The sequence below is a fragment of the Cervus canadensis genome, chromosome 19, assembly GCF_019320065.1.
Source record: "Cervus canadensis isolate Bull #8, Minnesota chromosome 19, ASM1932006v1, whole genome shotgun sequence".
NCBI lineage: Eukaryota > Metazoa > Chordata > Mammalia > Artiodactyla > Cervidae > Cervus > Cervus canadensis.
In genome coordinates, this window is record NC_057404.1 from 39,588,796 (window position 1) to 39,613,756 (window position 24,961).

The 24,961-nt window shown below is 37.8% G+C and overlaps 1 protein-coding gene and 1 non-coding gene across 6 annotated transcripts in view; both read right to left on the bottom strand.

The window, feature by feature from the left end:
• The window catches only part of EMCN (endomucin), a 113,512-nt gene that overhangs the window by 40,588 nt on the left and 47,963 nt on the right, over positions 1–24,961 (bottom strand). For 4 of the 5 annotated variants that reach the window (XM_043438299.1, XM_043438301.1, XM_043438297.1 and 1 more), the window contains exons 3-4: positions 23,667–23,744; positions 14,725–14,835 (exon numbers count right to left, since the gene is read on the bottom strand). In XM_043438299.1, the coding sequence (XP_043294234.1) occupies positions 14,725–14,835; positions 23,667–23,744 (189 nt within the window). The remainder of the gene's footprint in view (positions 1–14,724; positions 14,836–23,666; positions 23,745–24,961) is intronic. The other variant, XM_043438300.1, reaches the window with a different exon arrangement.
• On the bottom strand, positions 4,495–4,666 carry LOC122422418. The gene has a single exon (XR_006263824.1). It is a non-coding gene; the product is annotated as a U1 spliceosomal RNA (small nuclear RNA).

A 24,961-nucleotide genomic window follows, 5' to 3' on the forward strand; every position in this document is an offset into this window, starting at 1 on the left:
GGCCATAAGTCTCTAGCAACTATTCAGCTTTTGCTATTGTAGTGTGAATACAGCCATATATAATATCTAAAGAATAGGTATGGCAATATTTCCATTAAACTTTAATTGCAAAAATAGATGGGGGCTTGGATTTGGCCTGTGAGCCAAAGTTTGCTGCATCCTCCTTTGGGGCATCTGGTACAAAGCCACTTCTTGAATATGCCAGGAGAATCCAGAAACTTCGGCGGGTGCTTCATGAGTGGTGCTGCCATATGTCATAATCCTAAGATATTGTGCATCTCCTGACCTGAGGACGATTCAGAATGGTTCAGACAGATACCTTTGAAACTTAAGAAATTCCTTAAAGGGAATAGAGCTCAGAAGAGCTTTCTACAAGTAAAATTGCTTGAGAGAATTATAATCAAAGATCATTTCAACAAACTTGAGTGTTTGCACCATGAATCAAGATTTTCCACATGAAAAAATATAGAAATATTTGAGATACATAGAAGCCCAATAATGATGGTGAATACAAATATCCACTTGGTTCCTTCTCTTGACTGTCTTAACAGCATCTTAAATTTTGCATGCCCAAAACGGAACTCTTTTTTTTTTTTTTAAACTGAAGTAGAGTTGATATAAAATGCTGTGTTAGTTGCAGGCATACAGCACAGTGATTCTGTGCATATCTGAGTATATCTAAATATACTTTTTCAGATTTTTGCCTTATAGATTATTACAAAATATTGAGTGCTAAGTTGCTTCAGTCATGTCCAGCTCTTTGCAACCCCATGGACTGTAGCCTGTCAAGCTCCTCTGTTCATGGGATTTCCCAGGCAAGATACTGCAGTGGGTTGCCATGCCTTCTTCGAGGGGATCTTTCTGAGCCAGGGATCAAACCCGTGTCTCCTGCAGCTCCTGCATTGCAGGTGGAGTCTTTACTGTTGAGCCACCAGGGAAGCCCATAAGTCCCTGTGCTATTCAGCAAATCCTCATTGGTGATCTATTCTATATGCAATACTGTATATATATCTTAATCCCAGACTCCTAATTTATCTCCCCCTTCTCTCTTTTGGTAACCACAACTTTGTTTTCTAAGTCTGGGGCTTTATTCCTATTTTGTAAATAAGTTCATTTGTATCTTTTTGTTTTAGATTCCACATATAAGTAGTATCATGATATGTGTCTATCTCTATCTGACTTAGCATGATATATTCTAGGTCCATCAATGTTGCTGCAAGTGGCATAATTTCATTCATTTTTATGTCTGAGTAATGTGTTGGCACTAGTGGGAAGAATCTATCTGCCAATGCAGAAAACATAAAAGACATGTGTTTGATCCCTGGGTCAGAAAGATCCCCTGGAAGAGGGCATGACAGCCCACCCCAATATTCTTGCCTAAAGAATCTGATGGACAGAGGAGCTTGGCAGGCTACAGTCCACAGGGTCACAAAGAGCTGGACATGACTGAAGTGACTTAGCATGCATGTAATATTCCATTGTATCTATACACCACACTTCTTTATCCATTCCTAACTCTTGACTTGTGTCCTCAAACACACCTCCCCCTTCACTTTCTTGAACCAAAGTATCGTACCATTGCCTCCCAGGTGCATGAGCCAAAAAGTAGTGGCCTTTCTTGATTCATTTTTTTTCCTCACCTCATCAGCCCTAGCTTCAAAATATATTCCACATACGCCTCACCATTCAACTGACTACTATTCATCTAGCACCTATATCTCTCTCCTTAGTACGTGCAATAGCCACCTAGAAAAAAAAATTTTTAATTTAAATTTCATTACTCCAATGGTTCCTTTTTCCTCTCCTCACTAGAGCTAGCGATTCTCCATAGGACATGGCTCCTGCCTTGCTCCTCAATTCACTCCAGCTCTCTCAGCCTGTTTGGCCTCTCCATGGTAGATAAATGTTCCAGGGACCCTCTTGCCTCAGGCGGCCTGCTGGCCTTCCCTAAGCCTCTGGGCTATGCTCTCAGGCCTACACTGGCTCCTTCTTACCCTTCATGACTCTGTTAAGGTGTCACCACTCAGAGAAGTCTTCTCCAACCACCTTATTGAAAGCTCTCTCCTCATTTCCCTCCACCCCAGCCCACACAATGCTTCTTTTGCTCAACAGTTTATCACTCCAGGGACACTAATTTTTTAAAATGGCTTTGTTTTCTGTTAGAATGTAAGTCCAAGAGGACAGAGATTTCTTATTTTACTCAGAGTCATAATTTTAGCATCTACTATCCAGACTAGGTCTCTGGTAAAAACATAGGGAATGAACAAATAATAATATAAAGTAATAATTGATAATAATAATAAAAATAAAAACTAATTCTACCTACTGAATTCAATTTTTAAGGCAAAATGAATGTGTTATTAAAAATTGCTAGTTGGATAATGATAGCTACTATTTTTGAAGCAACTCTTCTGATCAGTTCCATATATTAATCATTGATGTCTATGAGAAAGATGTTATTATTTTCATTTTGCAGATCTGCAAATATTAGTTGAAAGAAGTGAAACTATGTTCTCAAAGGGAGGACCGTGATTATAATTCAGGTCCGTTGGTTCTAAGGTCCATCTTCTTTTACTAAGAGACAGCTTTTTTTCCCACTAAATTGTTCTGAGTGGAAAGCTTATGTAATTAATTTCTACTTTTCATAACTAGTTAAAATAATTTTGTACATGGCATAATGCTGTATTTGGAGGATGCAGTTAAAATATTTATTAGCTTCCAGAGGATTAGAATATAAACAAAATAAAAACTTTTTTTTCCTTCTGCTTTTAATATAAGGTCATAATCTTTCCTGCTGATAGACTTTATTGAGAATGAAAAATTTTAAACTCATATCAGACAAAGCCTCCTGACTATCCTTTTTTGCATTTTTTTTCATCCTTTAAAAATGCATAATGACTTCTCAGGAACATATTACATAAAATAAAAATGACTATGCCTTAAGATGTAGTGGAATAGTAAAAAAAAAAAAAAACAGCAATTAAAAATCCTTTTCTTCAGTCTTCAGAGGTCCAGATATTTCTATATGAATGAATATATTGTTATTCTGAGAAGGAAATTTTGTAAATCTTAAATAATCAGTACTGGGAAATATATACCTTTTTATCCTGAAATCAAGGATGTATTATTTTGAAGATAATAAAACATTTTCGTACAGCATTCTATTTTCAGACTTTGACTCAGTTTTCTGAATATAAAATCTTAATAGAGATGAATGCTATGGAATATGGCTAAAGTTGTGGAAACTAATGAAAAGTGAAAACATTTGTAATTATTCCTGTGTGTGTGTGTGTGTGTGTGTTTAAGTTTCATAATGCAAATGTGCTTTAAGAAAAGACCAAATTCTGATCTGGAGAGGAAGCAAGTGCACTTAGTCATTCAGTTGTGTCCGACTCTTTGCGACCTTTTTGGACTGTAGCCTGCATGGCTCCTCTGTCCATGGGATTTCCCGGGCAAGAATACTGGAGTGGGTTGCCATTTCCTCTTCCAGTGGATCTCCCCAACCCAGGGATCAAACCTGCATCTCCCATGTCTCCTGCATTATAGGCAGGTTCTTTATCTGCTGAGTAAGTGGAAGTTAAACAGAAACGAGTGTAGTGCATTCTATTAACCTAGTCTCAAACTTAGTTGTTGGATGAAGACCAAATCCTTAATCAGGGTGTTTGGCAACTTAAATCTCTTGGTTGAGTTTGAGCCTCTAACTGCAACTGAAGTCTTATGAAATGCAAATGAACTTTGAAATGCTAAACTTTAATCCACAATTTAATCCCAAACTAAACTTTGCTTAAACTATCAGCTTTTAAGATAGAAAGCTTAAGCAATAATACACATAACTTTGCTAAATATTATCTTACAAAAGCCTCTGTATTTCCAGCTATATATAGCTGTATATAATTACCTATAGAATATGATTTATCATTAAAAGGCCCAGGAAAAAATATAGTTATTCCCATATATAATATTTTACTGATTTGCTTAAAAATAATTCACTATGGCCAATTAAAATTTTCCTTCTTATTCCTCCTCATACATACCATCCCCCATACCCCCAACAAAGCATTGACTGAGTAATCGTACAAAAGATTAGTTCTGGTTTGGATAAACTGTGATGTGTGACTAAGACTTTGTTATCCTGAAAATTCCTCTTTTATCTGCCCACATGAAATGATACAAACTAATTAAATAGCATGTAAGAAACATTGCAATTAAGTTCCCTGATAAATGTTATAGATAAATGGTGCCATTCACAAAAGAAATAATGAGCCTGAGTGATCAGAAAAATTAGACTTTTCCAAAGCATGAGATGCATAGCATTATATGAGAGACTCTATACCAGAAAGTGGCATTAAATAAGATTGAAACACTCAGTGAGAAAGTAATTATTTTCCATTTTTTTTGTAAGTTTAATTATTTCAATGAAGAGGTTTCAAAATTTCAATTTGATGCAAATACATTATTAATACCTAGAATGTATTTATCTTATTTTACACCCCACAGGGAGAAGTGCAAATGCAGTCCCCCACAACCACAAATTATGCAGTCAAGTTTTGAGGAAATTGCAGGGGTCAGCACATCCGGAGTGTGATAGATAAGCCACGCTGTGGGCGGCGAGTGGGGTGTGAAAATCACCTTCATCATCCCAGTATCTCCCCTGCCAGGTAAGTATTTGATGTATTTATTAAGCAAGGCTAAAACTCAGAGCCTTTGGTAAGCAACAAACTCTAGCTAGAATTTTATTTTGCTTACATCACAGCGACTTTCTAGCTTCTGCTTATAGCAATTCAAACTGGTTTTCCATTTATGATGGTTTCCTTTTCAAACAAACTTAAGAATTAAAAAGTGCATCCATTTAAATAAAGTACTAAATGAATAATAGTGCAGATGATACATATATCTGGTAACCTCATTAAGCTGTGGGAAATACTGAGGTGATATTTTGTAGAGGCTCTTTATGGTTGTGTAGAATTTTAATAATCACTTGGAGGAAGGACAAGGGAAAGAAGGAATGACCATACAGATGAGGAAGACAGGTTGAACAAATCACACAGTCAGGAATAAATCTGGCATAGTTGGCAACAACGTGAGAACCACCCTGGTGAGAATCCCAGGTTTATATTCAGTCAATTGGTCAGTGTTACACTGATTGAACTCCTAATTGTCAAGCATATGATGCATCCAATTAAAAGCTACTTGCTTTTTAATTCCTTTAGACACTTTATGTGAAATAGTTGTAATGAGAGAAAGTGTGGTATATTGATATTTAAGGAGTTTGAGGCAAGAAAAACAGGGTTTGAATTACATCTTTTAATTTAACATTGGGTGAGTCATTTAATCTTTCAAACCTGTTTCCTTATTTGTGAAACTGATATCATAAATACCATCTTTGCTTGGCTTTTGTAACGATTATCATTAACAAAATAATATTAATAGCTAAAATGTATTGTTTTCTTTTCAGACACTGTTTTAAGCTTCATATTATTTTATCTTTTTTAATCCTCACAAGAATCCTGTAAAACTGTAGTCATTACAACTATTTGACAGATGAGGAAACTAAGGCACAGAGAAGTTAAACAGCTTCAGTTCAGTTCAGTTCAGTTCAGTCACTCAGTCATCTCCGACTCTGCGACCCCATGAATCACAGCACGCCAGGCCTCCCTGTCCATCACCAACTCCCGGAGTTTACTCAAACTCATGCCCATCGAGTCGGTGATGCCATTCAGCCATCTCATCTACTGTCATCCCCTTCTCCTCCTGCCCCCAATCCCTCCCAGCATCAGGGTCTTTTCCAATGAGTCAGCTCTTCACATGAGGTGGCCAAAGTACTGGAGTTTCAGCTTCAGCCTCAGTCCTTCCAGTGAACACCCAGGACTGATCTCCTTTAGGATGGACTGGTTGGATCTCCTTGCAGTCCAAGGGACTCTCAAGAGTCTTCTCCAACACCACAGTTCAAAAGCATCAATTTTTAGGCTCTCAGCTTTCTTCACAGTCCGACTCTCACATCCATACATGACCCCTGGAAAAACCATAGCCTTGACTAGACAGACCTTTGTTGGCAAAGTAATGTCTCTGCTTTTTAATATGCTATCTAGGTTGGTCATAACTTTCCTTCCAAGGAGTAAGCGTCTTTTAATTTCATGGCTGCAATCACCATCTGCAGTGATTTTGGAGCCCCAAAAAAATAAAGTCTGACACTGTTTCCACTGTCTCCCCATCTATTTCCCATGAGGTGATGGGACCAGATGCCATGATCTTAGTTTTCTGAATATTGAGCTTTAAGCCAACTTTTTCACTCTCCTCTTTCACTTTCATCAAGAGGCTCTTTAGCTTCTCTTCACTTTCTGCCATAAGTGTGGTGTCATCTGCATATCTGAGGTTATTGATACTTCTCCCGGCAATCTTGATTCCAGCTTGTGCTTCTTCCAGCCCAGCATTTCTCATGATGTACTCTGCATATAAGTTAAACAAGCAGGGTGACAATATACAGCCTTGACGTACTTCTTTTCCTATTTGGAACCAGTTTGTTGTTCCATGACCAGTTCTAACTGTTGCTTCCTGACCTGCATACAAGTTTCTCAAGAGGCAGGTCAAGTGGTCTGGTATTCCCTTCTCTTTCAGAATTTTCCAAAGTTTATTGTTATCCATACAGTCAAAGGCTTTGGCATAGTCAACAAAGCAGAAATAGATGTTTTTCTGGAACTCTCTTGCATTTTCAATGATTCAGCAGATGTTGGCAATTTGATCTCTGGTTCCTCTGCCTTTTCTAAAGCCAGCTTGAACATCTGGAAGGTCACGGTTCATGTATTGCTGAAACCTGGCTTGGAGAATTTTGAGCATTACTTTACTAGCATGTGAGATGAGTTCAGTTGTGTGGTAGTTTGAGCATTCTTTGGGATTGCCTTGAATGATTGGAATGAAAATGGACCTTTTCCAGTCCTGTGGCCACTGCTGAGTTTTCCAAATTTGCTGGCATATTGAGTGCAGCACTTTCACAGCATCATCTTTCAGGATTTGAAATAGTTCAATTGGAATTCCATCACCTCCACTAGCTTTGTTCATAGTGATGCTTTCTAAGGCCCACTTGACTTCACATTCCAGGATGTCTGGCTCGAGGTGAGTGATCACACCATTGTGATTACCTGGGTCGTGAAGATCTTTTTTGTACAGTTCTTCTGTGTATTCTTGCCACCTCTACTTAATATCTTCTTCTTCTGTTAGGTCCATACCATTTCTGTCCTTTATTGAACCCATCTTTGCATGAAATGTTCCCTTGGTGTCTCTAATTTTAAGAGATCTCTAGTCTTTCCCCTTCTGTTGTTTTCCTCTATTTCTTTGCATTGATCACTGAGCAAAGCTTTCCTATCTCTCCTGGCTATTCTTTGGAACTCTGCATTCAGATGGGAATATCTTTCCTTTTCTCCTTTGCTTTTCACTTCTCTTCTTTTCACAGCTATTTGTAAGGCCTCCTTAGACAACCATTTTGCCTTTTTGCATTTCTTTTCCATGGGGATGGTCTTGATCCTTGTCTCCTGTACAATGTCACGAACCTCTGTCCATAGTTCATCAAGCTCTCTGTCTATCAGATCTAGTCCCTTAAATATACAGTATAGTCATATATACAATATACTGTATAGTCATAAGGGATTTGATTTAGGTCATATATGAATGGTCTAGTGGTCTTCCCTACTTTCTTCAGTTTAGGTCTGAATTTGGCAATAAGGAGTTCATGATCTGAGCCACAGTCAGCTCCCGGTCTGGTTTTTGCTGACTGTATAGAGCTTTTCCATCTTTGGCTGTAAAGAATATAATCAATCTGATTTTGGTGTTGACCATCTGGTGATGTCCATGTGTAGAGTCTTCTCTTGTGTTGTTGGAAGAGGGTGTTTGCTGTGACCAGTGTGTTCTCTTGGCAAAACTCTATTATCCTTTGCCCTGCTTCATTCCGTACTCCAAGGCCAAATTTGCCTGTTACTCCAGGTGTTTCTTGACTTCCTACTTTTGCATTCCAATCCCCTATAATGAAAGGACATCTTTTTTGGGTGTTAGTTCTCAAAGGTCTTGTAGGTCTTCATAGAACCGTTCAACTTCAGCTTCCTCAGCATTACTGGTTGGGGCATAGGCTTGGATTACCATGATATTGAATGGTTTGCCTTGGAAAGGAACAGAGATCATTCTGTCATTTTTGAGATTGCATCCGAGTACTGCATTTCAGACTCTTTTGTTGCCCATCATGGCTACTCCATTTCTTCTAAGGGATTCCTGCCCACAGTAGTAGCTATAATGGTCATCTGAGTTAAATTCACCTGTTTCAGTCCATTTTAGTTGCTGATTCCTAGAACATCAACATTTACTCTTGCCATCTCCTGTTTGACCACTTCCAATGTGCCTTGATTTCGCCAAAGTTCAGATAAATGGTTGTGCTATTATTTGAATCTAAGCTAATTGATTTCAAGGGCTTCTCTGGTGGCTCAGTTGGTAAATTGTCTACCTGCAATGTGGGAGATCAGGGTTCAATCCCTGGGCCGGGAAGATCCCCTGGAGGAGGAAATGGCTATTCACTCCAGTATTTTTGCCTGGGGAATTCCATGGACAAAGGAGCCTGGTGGGCTACAGTCCATGGGTTCACAAAGAGTCAAACACAACTAAGTAAGTGTTCTAACACTTTCACTTTCTTACGTGATTTCAGAATCATTGTTAGTAAACAATAAGCCAACTTCCTCTTGGCATAAGTGGAGTGACCATTTCTTTTAAGAAGGGTGTGGTGCCTTGAAAAGCAGAGGCTTGTGCCGAAGCCATTCTCACGTTCAACCAGTAGTATATCTGAAGTGGTTACTTGATCTTTATACAATTATATATGCTTTCTGTATTAAAAACAAACTCTATACTAAACCAGGATAGATTATGCAGAAGGGAAACATACAAGATAAATTATTTGTTACAGATAAACGTTATTAACCCTGACTAAATAACCTACTAATTTCTTATAAATGTTACTTACTTCTAATTAACAAAAGTCAGATTTTTCCCTTCAGAGTTCAAGTCTGTAATATTATATATTCTGCAGTAGCAGAGATTCTGACATGGCAAACTATTTAGAAGTATTTTTACCCACACTTGAGGCTTCCCTGATGACTCAGACAGTAGAGAATCTGCCAGCAATGTGGGAGACCTGGGTTCAATCCTGGGATTGGGAAGATCCCCTGGAGAAGAGAATGGCAACCCACTCTAGTATTCTTGCCTGGAGAATTCCACAGAGAAACTTGTTGGGTTACAGTCCACGGGGTCACAAAGAGTTGGACATGACTGAGTGACTAACACTTTCACTTTCATCCCACCCACACAGTTGCCTTAGTAGAATTATGTACTGGTACATGCCCATCTCAATGTCTCCTACCTATAATCTTATTATACATACTCTCCTTAGCTAAGTCAGAATCCACCAGAAGGAGAAATCAATAATCTCTCTTTCCCTGTCAATAGACCTCACTAACTCCTCTCTACTCTAAAATCAAGCCTGCATTTGAGATAATGTCCCCACAGTGCCTTTATCTGAGGGTCAGTATTCAAGCACCCACTGCTCATATGCTTAAGAGGGAGATGAATCATCAACTGTTACACATTTGGCAGACGCATAGTCACTTTTATTCTGGTTTGTATTGGGGCACTTATATTATAAAATGCATGAGGTTTTGGTTTGCCAAAGGTACTTTTCAGACACATATTTGTCTGCAATATAAATTCTACTTATCAGAACCCAAAACACACAGAGAAATGTTCTTGTTATGAAGGGAAAATGACCCTCCTCTTCAAATTTCTGAACATGGCAACTAATTATATACAATTATTAGCTTACAATTATGGTGTGGAATCAGACTTCTAAATAACCTTCTTCATGTCATGTCTAAGATGATTACAATAGAAAGGGGGGAAAATGGATGTTCCCAACATGCTTCTAGACAAGAGTGAGCCTTGAATGTCCACAGTTCCCACTTGCTGTCTCCTTCTATCTTAGAGGCCTCCTAAGAAGAGACTTGGAGAATGAGAGTCAGCTATAGAGATGTCTTTTTAAGGACTATGTGCTCAGTTGCTCAGTAGTGGCCGACTCTTTGCTACTCCATGGTCTGTAGCACCCCCAGGCTCCTCTGTCCATGGGGATTCTCCAGGCAAGGATACTGGAGTGGGCAGCCATGCCCTTCTCCATTTAAGGACTATGGGTACACCAAAATTGTATCCAGTATGTATAATGAGTGGGATTTGATAAGGCTCTTATAGATGATTAGTAGCTTTTCTAGTCAGTATATTTCGACTAAACACAGATTACTTCAAATCACGGAAGCCAGAATAAGGGAAGTACTTGTGGAGAAATGTGTGGACTGGAACTAAAGATCTGTCAGGAATCAGAAGATCTCCAGGTCCTGCTACTTTTTCCATGTCTCTTGAACAACTTAACCTTACTCATCTCTCCATTTCCCCGCATAGTCTCTCTATAGTCAGTAGTCTTCTCTACTGACTCTGCCAACTCAGCCTCCTGAAGCCAGAGGCAAGCGCAAGAATCACCATGGCCATTTCAGATTCTCTACTAACACTGTGTTGCTCCAGTCCCCCCTGCTTTTTGGTTTGTTTGGGTTTTCTAGTTCAGTTCAGATTACCCAGGAAGGAAATTTGATTGGCCTAGATCAACATTTTCTTTTTGTTCTTAAATGAATATTTATATTTAAGTGGTGAAAACTCACCACTTAATCCACTCATTGTAAGTATACAACCCAATAATATTTTGTAAATTTATAGAGTCGTTGAACCTGGGCTGGTCCCCAGGTGTAGGCAACCACTTATCTGCTTTCTGTCCCTGTAAAAATATCCTGGATATTTCACAGAAATGGAATTGTATATGTTGTATTTTGTGAAAGACTTCTTTCACTGCATAATGTATTTGAGATTCATGCTGTTACAGCATGCATCAGTGTTTTGTATCTTCAAATTGTTGAATGGTATTGTCTTATATGGATATCCCATGTTTTGGAACATTCCAAATTCATTTCAAATGGAAAATCCAATGAGATATTCTATTTCACCAATTAATGGACACTTGAGTTGTTTTCAGCATTTGACAATTATGAATAATGCTACTCTTAACACTCATTAACTCACCATACCCTGTTTTGATTACTATAGCTTTAGAGTAAGTTTTGAAATTGGGGGTGGTTGAGTCTTCCAACACTGTTCTTTTTCAAAAGTTTTGGCTATCCTAGGTCACTTTCATTTCCATATATATTTTGAAAGTGAAGGTGAAAGTTGCTCAGTTGTGTCTGACTCTTTGCGACCCCATGGACTATACAGTTCACAGAATTCTCTAGGCCAGAATACTGGAATGGATAGCCTTTCCCTTCTCCAGGGGATCTTCCCAACCCAGGGATCGAACCCAGGTCTCCCACATTGCGGCTGATTCTTTACCAGCTGAGCCACAAGGGAAGCCCAAGCATACTGAAGTGGGTAGCCTATCCTTTCTCCAGCGGATCTTCCCAACCCAGGAATCAAACTGGGGTCTCCTGTATTGCAGGCGGATTTTTTTATCAACTAAGCTATTAGGGAAGCCCATATATATTTTAGGATTGGCTTATCTATTTCTAGAAAAAAAACTTTCTGGTATTCTAATAGGAATTGCACTGACTATTTTATCAGTTACTGATCAACTTGAGAAGAATTGCCATCTTAAAACATCAAGTCTTCCAATCTATGAACATGTAGTGTCTATTTATTTTATGTTCTTTGCAATTTTACATATTTATATTTTAATCATGAATTTATGCTGATGTCTTCAGTTTCAATCTGATAGTGCAATGTTTAACTTTCTTTCCCCCATTCTGTATTTGTATCTCCCCTTTTCACCTTGAGAACACATCTGTTTTTTCACTTGTATCAAGTATTTAGAGCTAATATATTCATTTCAATAAAACAAATTCATCAAGTGAAGTTCAAAGTTTCTTTTCAGTGATTTTCATTTCCCTCCCTCTCTTTATCCATTCTTCTGGGGAGGGTGTGCAGTTAAGACTATTTGTTTAAATAGTTGTTTAAAGAACTTGGATTTTTTTTGCATCTTTTTGTGTGCTTTATTAACAATTCACATATGGTTAGGTAAAGTGTCTTCTGTTTGCATTTAATTATTTTCTATTTCTGTCTTTGTTTGTGGTTATATACTTAGAAACAAATGCATTTGTTTGAAAATTGATGGTAGATTATTATGGTATAAAACAAGAAAATGTTCAAAACACATATCATAGGCTTTAAAAATTTTTTAAACATACAGCAGCAACTAAAATCACATTTTACATACCCCCACCACAATTTCTTCTTTCTTTTGAACCCTGGAAATGGCTTTGTGTGGCTAAAGTCAGAATCAAAATGACGCCACTTTTGCATCTCATTAGCACTTTCACACTGGCGGTAATGTTTTAAAATCTGATGTCTTTGCTCAAGTACTAATGAAAATCTTTCTATTTTGATGCTTAGTGGGCTTGTCTAAATCACTAAAACTAACAAGTGGTCTTTTCACATAATGCTAGAATAAATGAATTCTTTAAATCATGTGTGCGTCACACCAAAAGCACACAAGTTGCCTTCCCCTCTCTGCCCTGCTGTGTCTGGCCTGCTGGCTCATGTGTGCCATGTCTCCCAGATGTGCTCTGATGCCAGGCTCCACAGTGTGAATATTCAGAGATCGTGATCAGAAGGGGTTCAGCTCTGCTGTGGGTTTTGGGGGTCCCTTAGTCCTTTTGCTCCTCTTGCCCGGAAACTGATCCCATCATGTGTCCATTTTAGAGTCCTAGAACCCACTAGAGCCCCTCCAGATGATGTGCTAGGTATCACTGACTAGCCTTACTTAGTTCAGCTGTGCTCGTGTGACTATCTGATCTACAGCAAAATTACCTAAGGAGGTAGCAGCATGGAATAAAGACAAGAACACAGGGCAAGCAATCAGATACGCCAAGTTGTTGATTCTGGTACCCACTAGCCCTACTGATGGAAACAATCTTTCTTGATGATTCACTTTCAGTTGTCTCATTAGATCACTAATTATAAAAGGATATACTTCAGGAACAGTCAAATGAAAGATGCACAGGGCAAGGTATGGGAAAGGACATGATGCTCCCATGTCCTCTCCTGTGAAAAAATGGTCACACGTTCACCAGCTCGGAAAGTTTTCCATTTAGATATTTAATTTCTCAGACAAGTGTTTTCTAGTCTAGTGTACAAATCTTGGATTTCTATTGTTACCTTTACTTTTAAATATTTTATTCTTTCTGATGCTACTATGAATGGAATTATTTCCTGTGGTATATAGAATATAGTATGAATGGTATAGAATATTCTTTATTAGTCCTCGTAGATTTATTGTGAAATCTTCAGGTTTTCTATATAGATAGTGATGTAGTCTGCTGAGAAAAACGCTTTTATTTTGTCCTTTCCAATCTGGATGAATGTTTCTATCTCTACCTATCTATTTATAATCTTATTGTAGTATAAAGAGCCTCTGGTTATAATTTTGAATAGTATTGGTGAGAGTAGACGTCTTTGTTGTGTTTCAGATTTTAAGAGGAACGTATTTAGTCTTTCATTATTAAGTAAGACATTTACTACATATTTTTTATAGAGATCCTTGATCAGTTTGAGGAAGTTTTACTTATTTCTAGTTAACTGAGAGTTTTAATTGAGTCGGTATCTTATTTTGTCAAATGCTTTTTCTGCATTTGTTGATTCTACTAAGATGGTATATTACATCACTTGATTTTCGTATCTTAAACCAACTTTGCATTCCTAAGTAAATCCTATTTGTTTATGTTTTTATCTCTTTTCATATGCTACTGATTTTTTCTAATATTGTATTAAGGATATTTGTGTCTGTGTTCATGAAGGATATTGGTCTATAGTTTTATTTGCATTTTCTTTTCATTCTTTTCTGTCTTTGGTGTTATGGCAATACTGGCCTCAGAAAATTATTTGTGCAAAGTTTCCTCTATGTCACAAAAGAGTTTGAGAAAAATTAGTATTATTCTGAGAATATTTTTATAGAATTCACAATTTTTGCCATTCTGCTTGGAGCTTTCTTCATTTAAATTTTTAATACAGAATCTTAAATTGTTTTAGGTCTTTTCAGTCTTCCTAACTTCTTGAGTCAGTTTTAGCAATTTGTTCCTAATTTTTTTTCCTATTTCATCAAAGTTGTCTGATGCTTTGGCCAACCTTACCTTTTAGTGTTAGGTGATATCATAGATTATCACCCAGGCTTGAACTGATCCTCCTTGGCATCCACTTATTTGTAGCTATGGAGGGGTAGAGCGTCACTATACAAAGCAAAGTTGCCAAACTGTTGTCTTATTTGTAGCGATTAGGAGAGAACACAGGCTTTCCTGGTGGCCCAGTGGTAAGGAACCTGCCCGCCAGTGCAACAGATGTGGGTTTGACCCCTGGATCAGGAAGATTCCCTGAAGAAGGAAATGGCAAACCACTCCAGTACTCTTGCCTGGGAAATCCCATGGACAGAGGAGCCTGATTGGCCACAGTCCATGGGGTCACAAAAGAGCTGGTCACAACTTAGCAACCAAGCAACAACAACAAGGGAAGAATATAAGTGAGACATGGCTCTTTGGTAAGTGTGGGCTGGAAAACTTTCTGAGTTTAGTTCTATCCAATAGACTAGTTTAACATTTCAGCACAGATTCTTGTACTTACTCTTGGAGTTGGAACTTTGTGATGTGGAAACAGCATTTGAAAGTGATTGACTTATCACTGTTGCTTTTGTAGTATTCAACTTGGTCTCCGTGATGTTTTCAGTTCTAGCTCCTAATTATGAAAAAAGAATGAGTAGTCATCAGGGGTGTAATCAATCACTAGATTGTATCATTAATATTAATATAAGCATCTAGTTACAACTTGATTAGCTACTTAAAGTCTTCTGATCAAGGTATAGAAATTCAGTGTTTTGATGTCTACCTTTTGGTGAGTCAGTTACTTACATTTTTTAAAGTGGAGGGAGATTAGACTCTTATTTATCTGATACAGGTTATTTCATTTGATCACAATAGTAATTCTATGAATTAAGTAGTAACTATGATCATAATTTTATGTATGACTCAGAAAAGTTATAGAATTTTCCCACAGTCACATAACAGGAGCAAGCCAAATTTTTCCCGATGTGAACTAGTTCTCAGCTACCCTAGAAAAGGGAAGGTAAGGCAGTAGTAGTAGTTGAAAATGGTACCATGGCTCTCATGCTGTCTAGGAGAGAATTTTCAGGTAGGTGGGGTAGCTAGGAGGAAAGAGATGACAGGAAGTGAATAGAATAAACTTTTATTTATATTTAATTCATTTTGGGGAGTGGGGGAAGGAAATTTAACAACAAAGAAACAAAGAAAAATAAACTGAGTTTTCAAAAATAGCATTGGGCTATTTTAAATGATCTATATTTGCATGAATATTATAAACAAAATGATCAGTGACCTCCAGGTTTTTCAAAGTCCTGCATAGGACTAGTGTTAGTGTTAGCTAGATATGGTGTTGGCTGGAGATGAGGGGAAAGCAGTTTAATAGATTTCTATCACAAAGAGGTCTGGAAGCCTGAATTGTGGGTAACTTCCAGAAGCACCAATCAGGTTTCATTCTGTGGCATTAAGCATCTATGAAAGTGAAAGTGAATGTGAAGTTGCTCAGTTGTGTCCGACTCTGCGAGCCCATGGACTGTAGCCCCACAGGCTCCTCAGTCCATGGGATTTTCCAGGCATGAATAGTGTACTGCAAATTCTTTCTCCACTTAAGAGATTCATGCTGGAGAAGTTGATAGTTTGTAGAAAGACCTCACAGATGATGGGTAACTGTGTCTTCTGGCAAATTAAGCCTTTAGGAATTGATATGTCAAAGAAAGTGAAAAAATTTGAACATAGGCTAAGGATTAATGCTGCATATGAGAAAGAATGAGTGAAAATGGGCACAAACTTCAGAGGACTCTTGAAGTATTAAATTGAGAGAGAAATATTTGAGGAAGTAAAGAATGTCTTATTCTTATAGCAGGAAAGCAGAAATTGATCTTTGCCATAGCATGGAAGTGGAGAGGTATAGAAACTCAATGCTTGAGGATGGAGGAACATGGGGATAAAGATTTTGCTTTTCACTGAACTACAAGAAAAGATGCTTGGAAAACATCAGAAAAGGAGTTCTTCATAAATCTTCAGAGAATTCTTCTCCTGAGCTAAAACTGGAAACCCTGAAAAAGCTATCCTGATGGCCTAAAGAATTTTCTAGTATGAAGCAGATTCAATAGTCTTGGTGATGGGGCGAAAAAGAATATGTAGCTAAGAAAGATGAGAGGAGCTACCAGTTTATATAAATACAAAGAGAAGAGCAGAAAATGGACTAACTGGGCTACAATGCCAAAAATTTTACTTAAGAGAATTGCCACTGTATCTACTACTGTGGGCAAGAATCCCTTCGAAGAAATGGAGTAACCCTCATAGTCAACAAAAGAGTCTGAAATTCAGTACTTGGGTGCAATCTCAAAAACAACAGCATGAAGTCAGTTCATTTCCAAGGCAAATCATTCAACATTACAATAATCAAAGTCTATTCACCAACGACTAATACCAAAGAAGCTGAAGTTGAATGGTTCTATGAAGACCTACAAGACTGTCTAGAACTATCACCAGCAAAAGATGTCCTTTTCATCGTAAGGGATTGGAATGCAAAAGTAGGAAGTCAAGAGATAACCTGGAGTAACAGGCAAGTTAGGCCTTGGAGTACAAAATGAAGCAGAGCAAATGCTAACAGAGTTTTGCCAAGAGAACACACTGGTCACAGCAAACACCCTCTTCCAACAACACAAGAGAAGACTCTACACATGGACATCACCAGAAGGTCAACACCAAAATCAGACTGATTATATTCTTTGCAGCCAAAGATGAAGAAGCTCTATACAGTCAGCAAAAACAAGACCGGGAGCTAACTGTGGCTCAGATCATGAACTTCTTATTGCAAAATTCAGACTTAAATTGAAGAAAGTAGGGTAAACCACTAGGCCATTCAGGTTTGGCCTAATCAAATCCCTTACAATTATACAATGAAGGTGACAAATCGATTCAAGGGATTAGATGTGGTAGATAGAGTGCCTGAAGAACTATGGACAGAGGTTCATAACATTGTACAGGAGGTAGTGACTATAACCATCTCCAAGAAAAAGAAATGTAAGAAGGCAAAGTGGTTGTCTGAAGAGGCCTTACAAAAAGCTGAGGAAAGAAGATATGAAAGGCAAAGGAGAAAGGGAAAGATATATCCAACTGAATGCGGATTTCCGGGGAAAAGCAAGGAGAGATAAGGCCTTCATAAGTGAATAATGCAAAGAAATAGAGGAAAATGATAGAATGGGAAAGACTAGAGATCTCTTCAAGAAAATTAGAGATACCAAAGGAATATTTCATGCAAAGATGGGCATAATAAAGGACAGAAACGGTAGGGATCTAACAGAAGCAGAAGATATTAAGAATTGGTGGCAAGAATACAGAAGAACTATACAAAAAAGGTCTTAATGACCCAAATAAGCACAATGGTGTGATCACTCACCTAGAGCCAGATATCCTGGAGGCCAAAGTCAGGTGGGCCTTAGGAAGCATCACTAAGAAGCTAGTGGAGGTGATGGAATTCCAGCTGAGCTATTTCAAATCTTAAAAGATGATTCTATTAAAGTGCTGCACTCAATATGTCAGCAAATTTGGAAAACTCAGCAGGGGCCATAGGACTAGGAAAGGTCAGTTTTCATTCCAATCCCAAAGAAGGGAAATTCCAAAGAATGTCCAAACTACTATACAATTGAACTCATTTCTCATGTTAGCAAATTCATGCTCAAGCTAGGCTTCAGCAGTACGAGAACCAAGAACTTCCAAATGTACAAGTTGGGTTTAGAAAAGGGAGAGGAACCAGAGATCAAATTGCCAACATCTGCTGGATCATGGAGATGGAGGAAGCAAGGGATTCCAGAAAAACAGCTACTTCTACCTCATTGACTACGAGAAAGTCTTTTGACTTTGTCTGTCACAACAAACTGGAAAATTCTTAAAGAGATGGGAATACCAGACCACCATACACGTCTCCTGAGAAAGCTGTATGAAGTCAAGAAGCAATAGTTAGAACTAGACATAGAACAACAAACTGGTTCCAAATTGGGAAGGAATACATCAGGTTGCATATTGTCACCCTGCTTATTTAACTTATATGCAGAGTACATCATTAGAAATGCCAGGCTGGATGAATCACAAGCTGGAGTCAAGATTGCTGGGAGAAATATCAATAATCTTAGATAGGCATATGATATAACTCTAATGACAGAAAGCAAGGAGAAACTAAAGGACCCCTTGATGAGGGTGAAGGAGGAGAATGAAAAAAAACTGGCTTAAAACTCAGCATTCAAAAAGGAAGAACATGGCCTCTGGTCCCACCACTTCATGGCAAATAGAGGGGGAAAAGTGGAAGCAGTAGCAGATTTCATTATCTTGGGTTCTGAAATCACTGCAGATGGTGACTGCAGCCATGAAAATTTAAAAACGCTTGCTTCTTGGAAGGAAAACTATAACAAACCTAGACAGAGTATTAAAAAGCAGAGACATCACTGTGATGACAAAGATCCATATAGTGAAAGCTATGGTTTTCCCAGTAGTCATGTATGAATGTGAAAGTTGGACCACAAAGAAGACCAAGAGCCAAAAAATTGATGTTTTGAATTGCGGTTCTGGAGAAGATTCTTGAGAGTCCCTTGGACAGCACAATCAAACCAGTTAATCCTAAAGGAAATCATCCTTGAATATTCATTGGAGAACTGTTGCTGAAGCTTAAGATACAAACTTTGGCCACCTGATGCAAAGAGCCGTCTCATTGGAAAAGATCTTGATGTTGGGAAAGGTTGAGGGGAGAAAGTGAAGGGGACGACAGAAGATGAGATGGTTAGATGGCATTATTGACTCAATGGACATGAGTTTGAGCAAACTCAGGGAGAGAGTGGAGGACAGAGGAGCTTGGCATGCTGCATTCCATGGCGTTACAAAGAGTCAGAGATGACTTAGCAACTGAACAACAACAACAACAATATGTGGAATGCATGGAAGACAAAATATAAGAAATTTTTATACAATAATTAACTAGAGATAAAGAGAATCTAATGTAACAGATACTTGAGAAAGTCTTATCAGTACTAGAGGGTAGGCGTAGAGAAGAGACTTTGACTCCAACCAGAGTCTTATGTTAGACCATTGACTAGAACTAAGTAGAATGAGTGTGAGGAATATGGGCTGTTTTATAATCTGTGTTGGTATTATCAATGTGAGAGTCATTCTGTATATTTTGGGAGATTAAATCTGGGGAAGTAAAAATAAATGTGGACATTAATCTTATTAGGAATTTAAGGTGTATTTATAGTAGACTGACTTGAGAGAGAGGATTTATGGAGTTAACTTGTGCAGGGAAGGGGATTAAGCAGCTTTATTCCTTTGAAATTACATAATTTGTCTTACAGTATCCAATGCACAAAATCTTTTGTGTGGTCACATTGTCTTCAGAAATAGAATATGGGATCAATGAATTTTTGACAGTTAACATTTACTGAAACATATGCTATAGAATACTAGTACTCTGGTATGTTTTGTTTATGTTAAAAAATACTTCTATAGTCTAACTATTAGGAGCTGCATAGATTTTTTTAAAAACATCAAATGGATTACCAAGAATTTTTATAAATGTTATTATACACTGTAAAACCCTAAGATGGTAGCATTTTCTAAAATAATTACCCAAGCCACTCCATTTTCACAGATCATTTTATGGACTATTGCCCCACAGAAACTCTGTACCCGTAACAATGAGGGTAGTCTGGGACAAACTAATTGATCGTGATTCATTTAAGTGATTTCTGAGGTAACATTGAGGAGCCCATAAACGGGTGCTGAGGAGCCTAAATGTTTGTACCAGTGGTCTTAGGGAGATATGCCAAAGCAGTGGCGAAGGCTGGAAAAGAAGCTTCTTGAGGTTTTGCTCAGTCTCTTCAGAACACCTCCCTTGGAGTGGAAAGGAATATCTCAGAATGAAAATAAGTGAAAATGCCAAGTCCAAGGGGAAAAAAGATGTGGAGTGTTGTCCAGATATCTGAACAATTCAGAGAAAAAGTAAGATGGCATGTCCTCCAATACCTACGCCAAAGGAAGATGAACTCAGATAACGAAACGAGACTCTGATGGGTCCCCAAAGATTCCGGAGAAGCACAGGATGGTGGTGAGGAAGCAATGTATACAGCTTCCAGGGGAATACAGGAAGATGAGAACATCTCTTTTTATGTAAATATTATATTTCCTTTTTCTTGTCCATATTATTTAGAGGCTGGACTAAGGTAGGCATTAAGGGTCTATTTGAATGGTGTGTTTAGCACGTCTCTTGCCAAACCATCAAGTAACACCTACAGTAACCCTAGAAAAGTAGGCTGAGCAGATGGCTGAGAGCTCCCTGTTGCTTAGGACTGGCCTAATGGGGTGTTTAGGTGTCTCCAGATCTATCTATTCTCTAACCCAGTTTACCAAGGTAAGTGCTTATAGGAACTTGAGACTGATCCTAGGTTAGGAATAAACTTATATCTGTACTTAGAGTGGCTTTTTGCATTGTATGCTTCCCTGGTGGCTCAGATGGCAAAGAATCTGCCTGTAATGTGGGAGACCTGGGTTCGATCCCTGGGTTGGGAAGATCCCCTGGAGGAGGGCATGGCAACCCTCTCCAGTATTCTTGCCTGGAGAATTCCATGGACAGAGGAGCCTGGAGGGCTACAGTCCATGGGGTCGCAAAGAGTTGGACACAACTGAGAGACTAAGCACATATAGTATACCACCCAACTCAAGAGGGCTGAGATATTTGGTGACCTTGGAGCAATGTCGTAATTTTCTCATCTCTTCGTTCTTTCTTAGAGACTTCACTGACAAATAGATGTTGACTTTCTATTTCCTTAAACTCTATTTTCACAGTGTTTCTTAGAGCCATAACAAATACTAGTAGGAGTTTCTTCTTTATTTTTTCTTATCTATTGGTATTATTTACTCATAAAGTATTACATATGAAAAATCAGCAATCATGTTTATGAGGACATTAAAAGTTTCTCAACACTTGAGCTGCCCCTTTGGAAGACTCTAATTCATGATTACCAATGAGGTCATTCCCAGGTCAGGTGATGGGTGAAAAAGAGTTGCTTTGCTTTCCAGTTGCAGAACACATTCATTTTTTATTTTACTATAAATAGAACTTAAGTAAACAAAATGATGACTACCTCAGTAAATTTTAACTGTACCACTAAAGCCTGAAGGGCTCTGTAGGGAAGCCTTGCAGGCTGTCTTTGATGGTAAGAGAGAGAAATAGCCAGCAGTCCACTCTGCACTTACCACCACTACACTGCTTCAAACTCAGCATTTCAACTTCTATTTGTTTGATATATTCACATTTTGGACTTTCTCAAAAGATTTTATGAGGAAATGTTTCTGCTAATTACAAACAATTTTAGACAACTATTGCCTTAATAATGAGGGTCCTAAAATCAGACCTTGTCTGTCCACACTGAAAGTCAGATGAACAAGATCAAAGTAGGCAGAAGTAATAAGACCTTTCATTATTATGAAATTGATATGCTACTACTATTTCTACACAATGCCCAGGAATATCACCTTTTACTTGGACGTATTTACCCTTTTAGAAACACAATTCTAATAAGTTTGTTGTGTGTATTTATGTATGTGTATACATGTTATCCACTTAAAGAAGCAACCTAAAATAACCATTCATAGCAGGCTAGCAATCTCACCCAAAGGGAAAAGAATCCTATAAGCAGGGAAAGAATCAGAACATGTACTAAAAACAGAAAAGAAAAAGTTATAAAATTATGTGACTATTTAGTGTTGTAAGAAAAGTAAGCTATATAAGCAGTTAATACCTGAAAGGCTTATTATTTAATATCCAAGTGTAATAGTTGAGGTCAAATAATAATACTCATTCATCAGATAATATTTGACTATGAATTAGTTCAATGGAGAAAAAAATTTGAAATTAAAAGACTAACTTTCAAATTCCAAATTGTTATTATGAATTTGCACTTTTGTTTTAAGTCATTTAACCTCTCTGAAACTCATTCTGTTTAAATAATAATTTTAAAATAATCTTTAAAAATGATAATACAACCTAACGTGTGAACAAGATGATGGATTAGGAAGATCCTGAGCTCACCTCTGTCTACAGGTACAGTGAAATTACAACTATTTACAGAGAAACCATCTCTGAATGACTAGCAGAAAAGATTTTCCACAATTAAAGATATTAAGTGGAGATAAGCAATTTACATTATAAGGAACTCAAGGTAATGATAATGAAGATGGTCAATGAACTTGGGAGAAGAATGACAAGCTCAATGAACTTGGGAGTGAATCACAGTGAGAAGTTTAATAAAGAGCTGGAAAATATAGTGAAGAATCAAACAGAGCTGATACTTCTCTAAACAAGGTATATAAATGGTCCATGAGCATCTAAGATATTCAACATTATCAGTCCTTAGGAAAATGTGAATCAAGACCACAGTGAGGTAGCATTTCACTCTCACTAGAACAGGTATGACAAAAAAGAGACAACAATATTGGCTAGAAAATGAAGAACTGATACCCTTATTCATTCCTGGTGGGAATTAATATAATGCAGCTGCTCTGGAAATCAGTTCCTCAGAGTTATACATAGTGTTACCACGTGACTCCACAATTACATATCAAGCTGTTCATTGTTGACCTGAAACAAATGGACTGCCAGATATTTCTCCAGCGAAGATGCATTTATTTGGGATCAGAAAAGAACTGCAATTCAGAGTCTGTGACCATGGTGAGCCACATGCAAGCTACCACACAGCGAGGAAACAACAGTTTTATAGAGGGGAGGAAGAAGTGAGAATGGCTATAGTAAACAAAAGTGTATGGCTTTTCATTGAGTAATTGCCAGGAAAGAAGAGGGTCTTTCTTCCTGTTGGGCTCTGCTATTGACCCCCTCTGATGGGCCCTCTTCTGGCCCATCAACTCTATTTAAAATATTCAAGTTTTGTTTATTAAATTTGGACAATACCTGAGAAATGAAAACACATGACCACACAAAAACATATACATAAATGTTCTTAGCATCATTATTTACAATAGGTTAAAAGTAGAAATAATCCAAATGTCCATCAACTAATAAATAAAGAAAATGTGATCTGTTTACACAATGAAATCTAGTTAGTCATAAAAAAGTATGAACTACAGATACATGTCATAGCATGGATGAATCTAAGAACATTATAGTAAGTGAAAGAAGCCAGACACAAAAGATCATATGTTATATGATTCCATTTATATGAAACTTCTAGAATAGGTAAATCTGTAAAAGTAGTAAGTAGAGTAATGGTTGCCAGGGACTAAAGGAAGGGTGGAATGGGGAGTGACTGTGATAGATTTAGAGTTTTTTTAGGGGTGATGAAAATGTTCCAGGTGATTACACAAGCTTGTAAATATACTAAAATGCACTGAATGGAATACTGAATATTATGGTATGTGAATGATAAAAGAAAATTGGTGGCAAAACAAATGGCCATTACTCACCATCACCTTTAGCTTTTGGGGTTACTGGAGACGGTGTTGATAGGTAAGGCATTTGTGTGGCTTCCTCTCTGGAGGTTCCTAATTTGATAAGATAGATAATGTTATTATTAGTTACAATTTCATCTTGCTGGTCAAGGAGTAAATAAAAGTAAGTCTAATTTGAAAGTGAAAATCTTTCTATAGATACTGGGCAAACTTTTGTATAGTTCTTCTGTGTATTCTTGCCACCTCTTCTTGATATCTGCTACTTCTGTTAGGTCCATACCATTTCTGTCCTTTATTCTACCCATCTTTGCATGAAATGTTCCCTTGGTATCTCTAATTTTCTGAAGAGATCTCTAGTCTTTCCCATTCTATTGTTTTCCTCTATTTCTTTGCATTGATCACTAAGGAAGGCTTTCTTATCTCTCCTTGCTGTTCTTTGGAACTCTGAATTCAAATGGATATATCTTTCCTTTTCTCCTTTGCCTATTGCTTCTCTTCTTTTCACAGCTATTTGTAAGGCCTCCTCAGACAGCCATTTTGCCTTTTTACACTTGTTTTTCATGGGGATGGTCTTGATCCCTGCCTCCTGTACAATGTCACGAACCTCTGTCCATAGTTAATACGGCACTCTGTCTATCAGATCTAATCCCTTAAATCTATTTCTCACACACACTGTATAATCATAAGGGATTTGATTTATGTCATACCTGAATGGTCTAGTGGTTTTCCCTACTTTCTTCAGTTTAAGTCTGAATTTGGCAATAAGGAGTTCATGATCTGAGCCATAGTAAGCTCCCTGTCTTGTTTTTGCTGACTGTGTAGAACTTCTCCATCTTTGGCTGCAAAGAATATAATCAATCTGATTTCTGTATTGACCATCTGGTGATGTCCATGTGCGAATAAGTCTTCTTGTGTTGAACACAAGTCTTCTCTTGTGTTGTTGGAAGAGGGTGTTTGCTATGACCAGTGCACTTTCTTGGCAAAACTCTATACTCCAAGGCCAAATTTGTCTGTTACTCCAGGTATTTCTTGACTTCCTACTTTTGCATTCCAGTCACCTATAATGAAAGACACCTTTTTGGGTGTTAGTTCTAGAAGTTCTTGTAGGTCTTCATAGAACCATTCAACTTCAGCTTCTTCAACATTACTGGTTGGGGCATAGACTTGGATTACTGTCATATTGAATGGTGTGCCTTGGAAACGAACAAAGATTATTCTGTCGTTTTTGAGATTGCATCCATGTATTGCATTTCAAACTCTTTTGTTGACTATGAGGGCTACTCCATTTCTTCTAAGGGATTCTAGCCCAC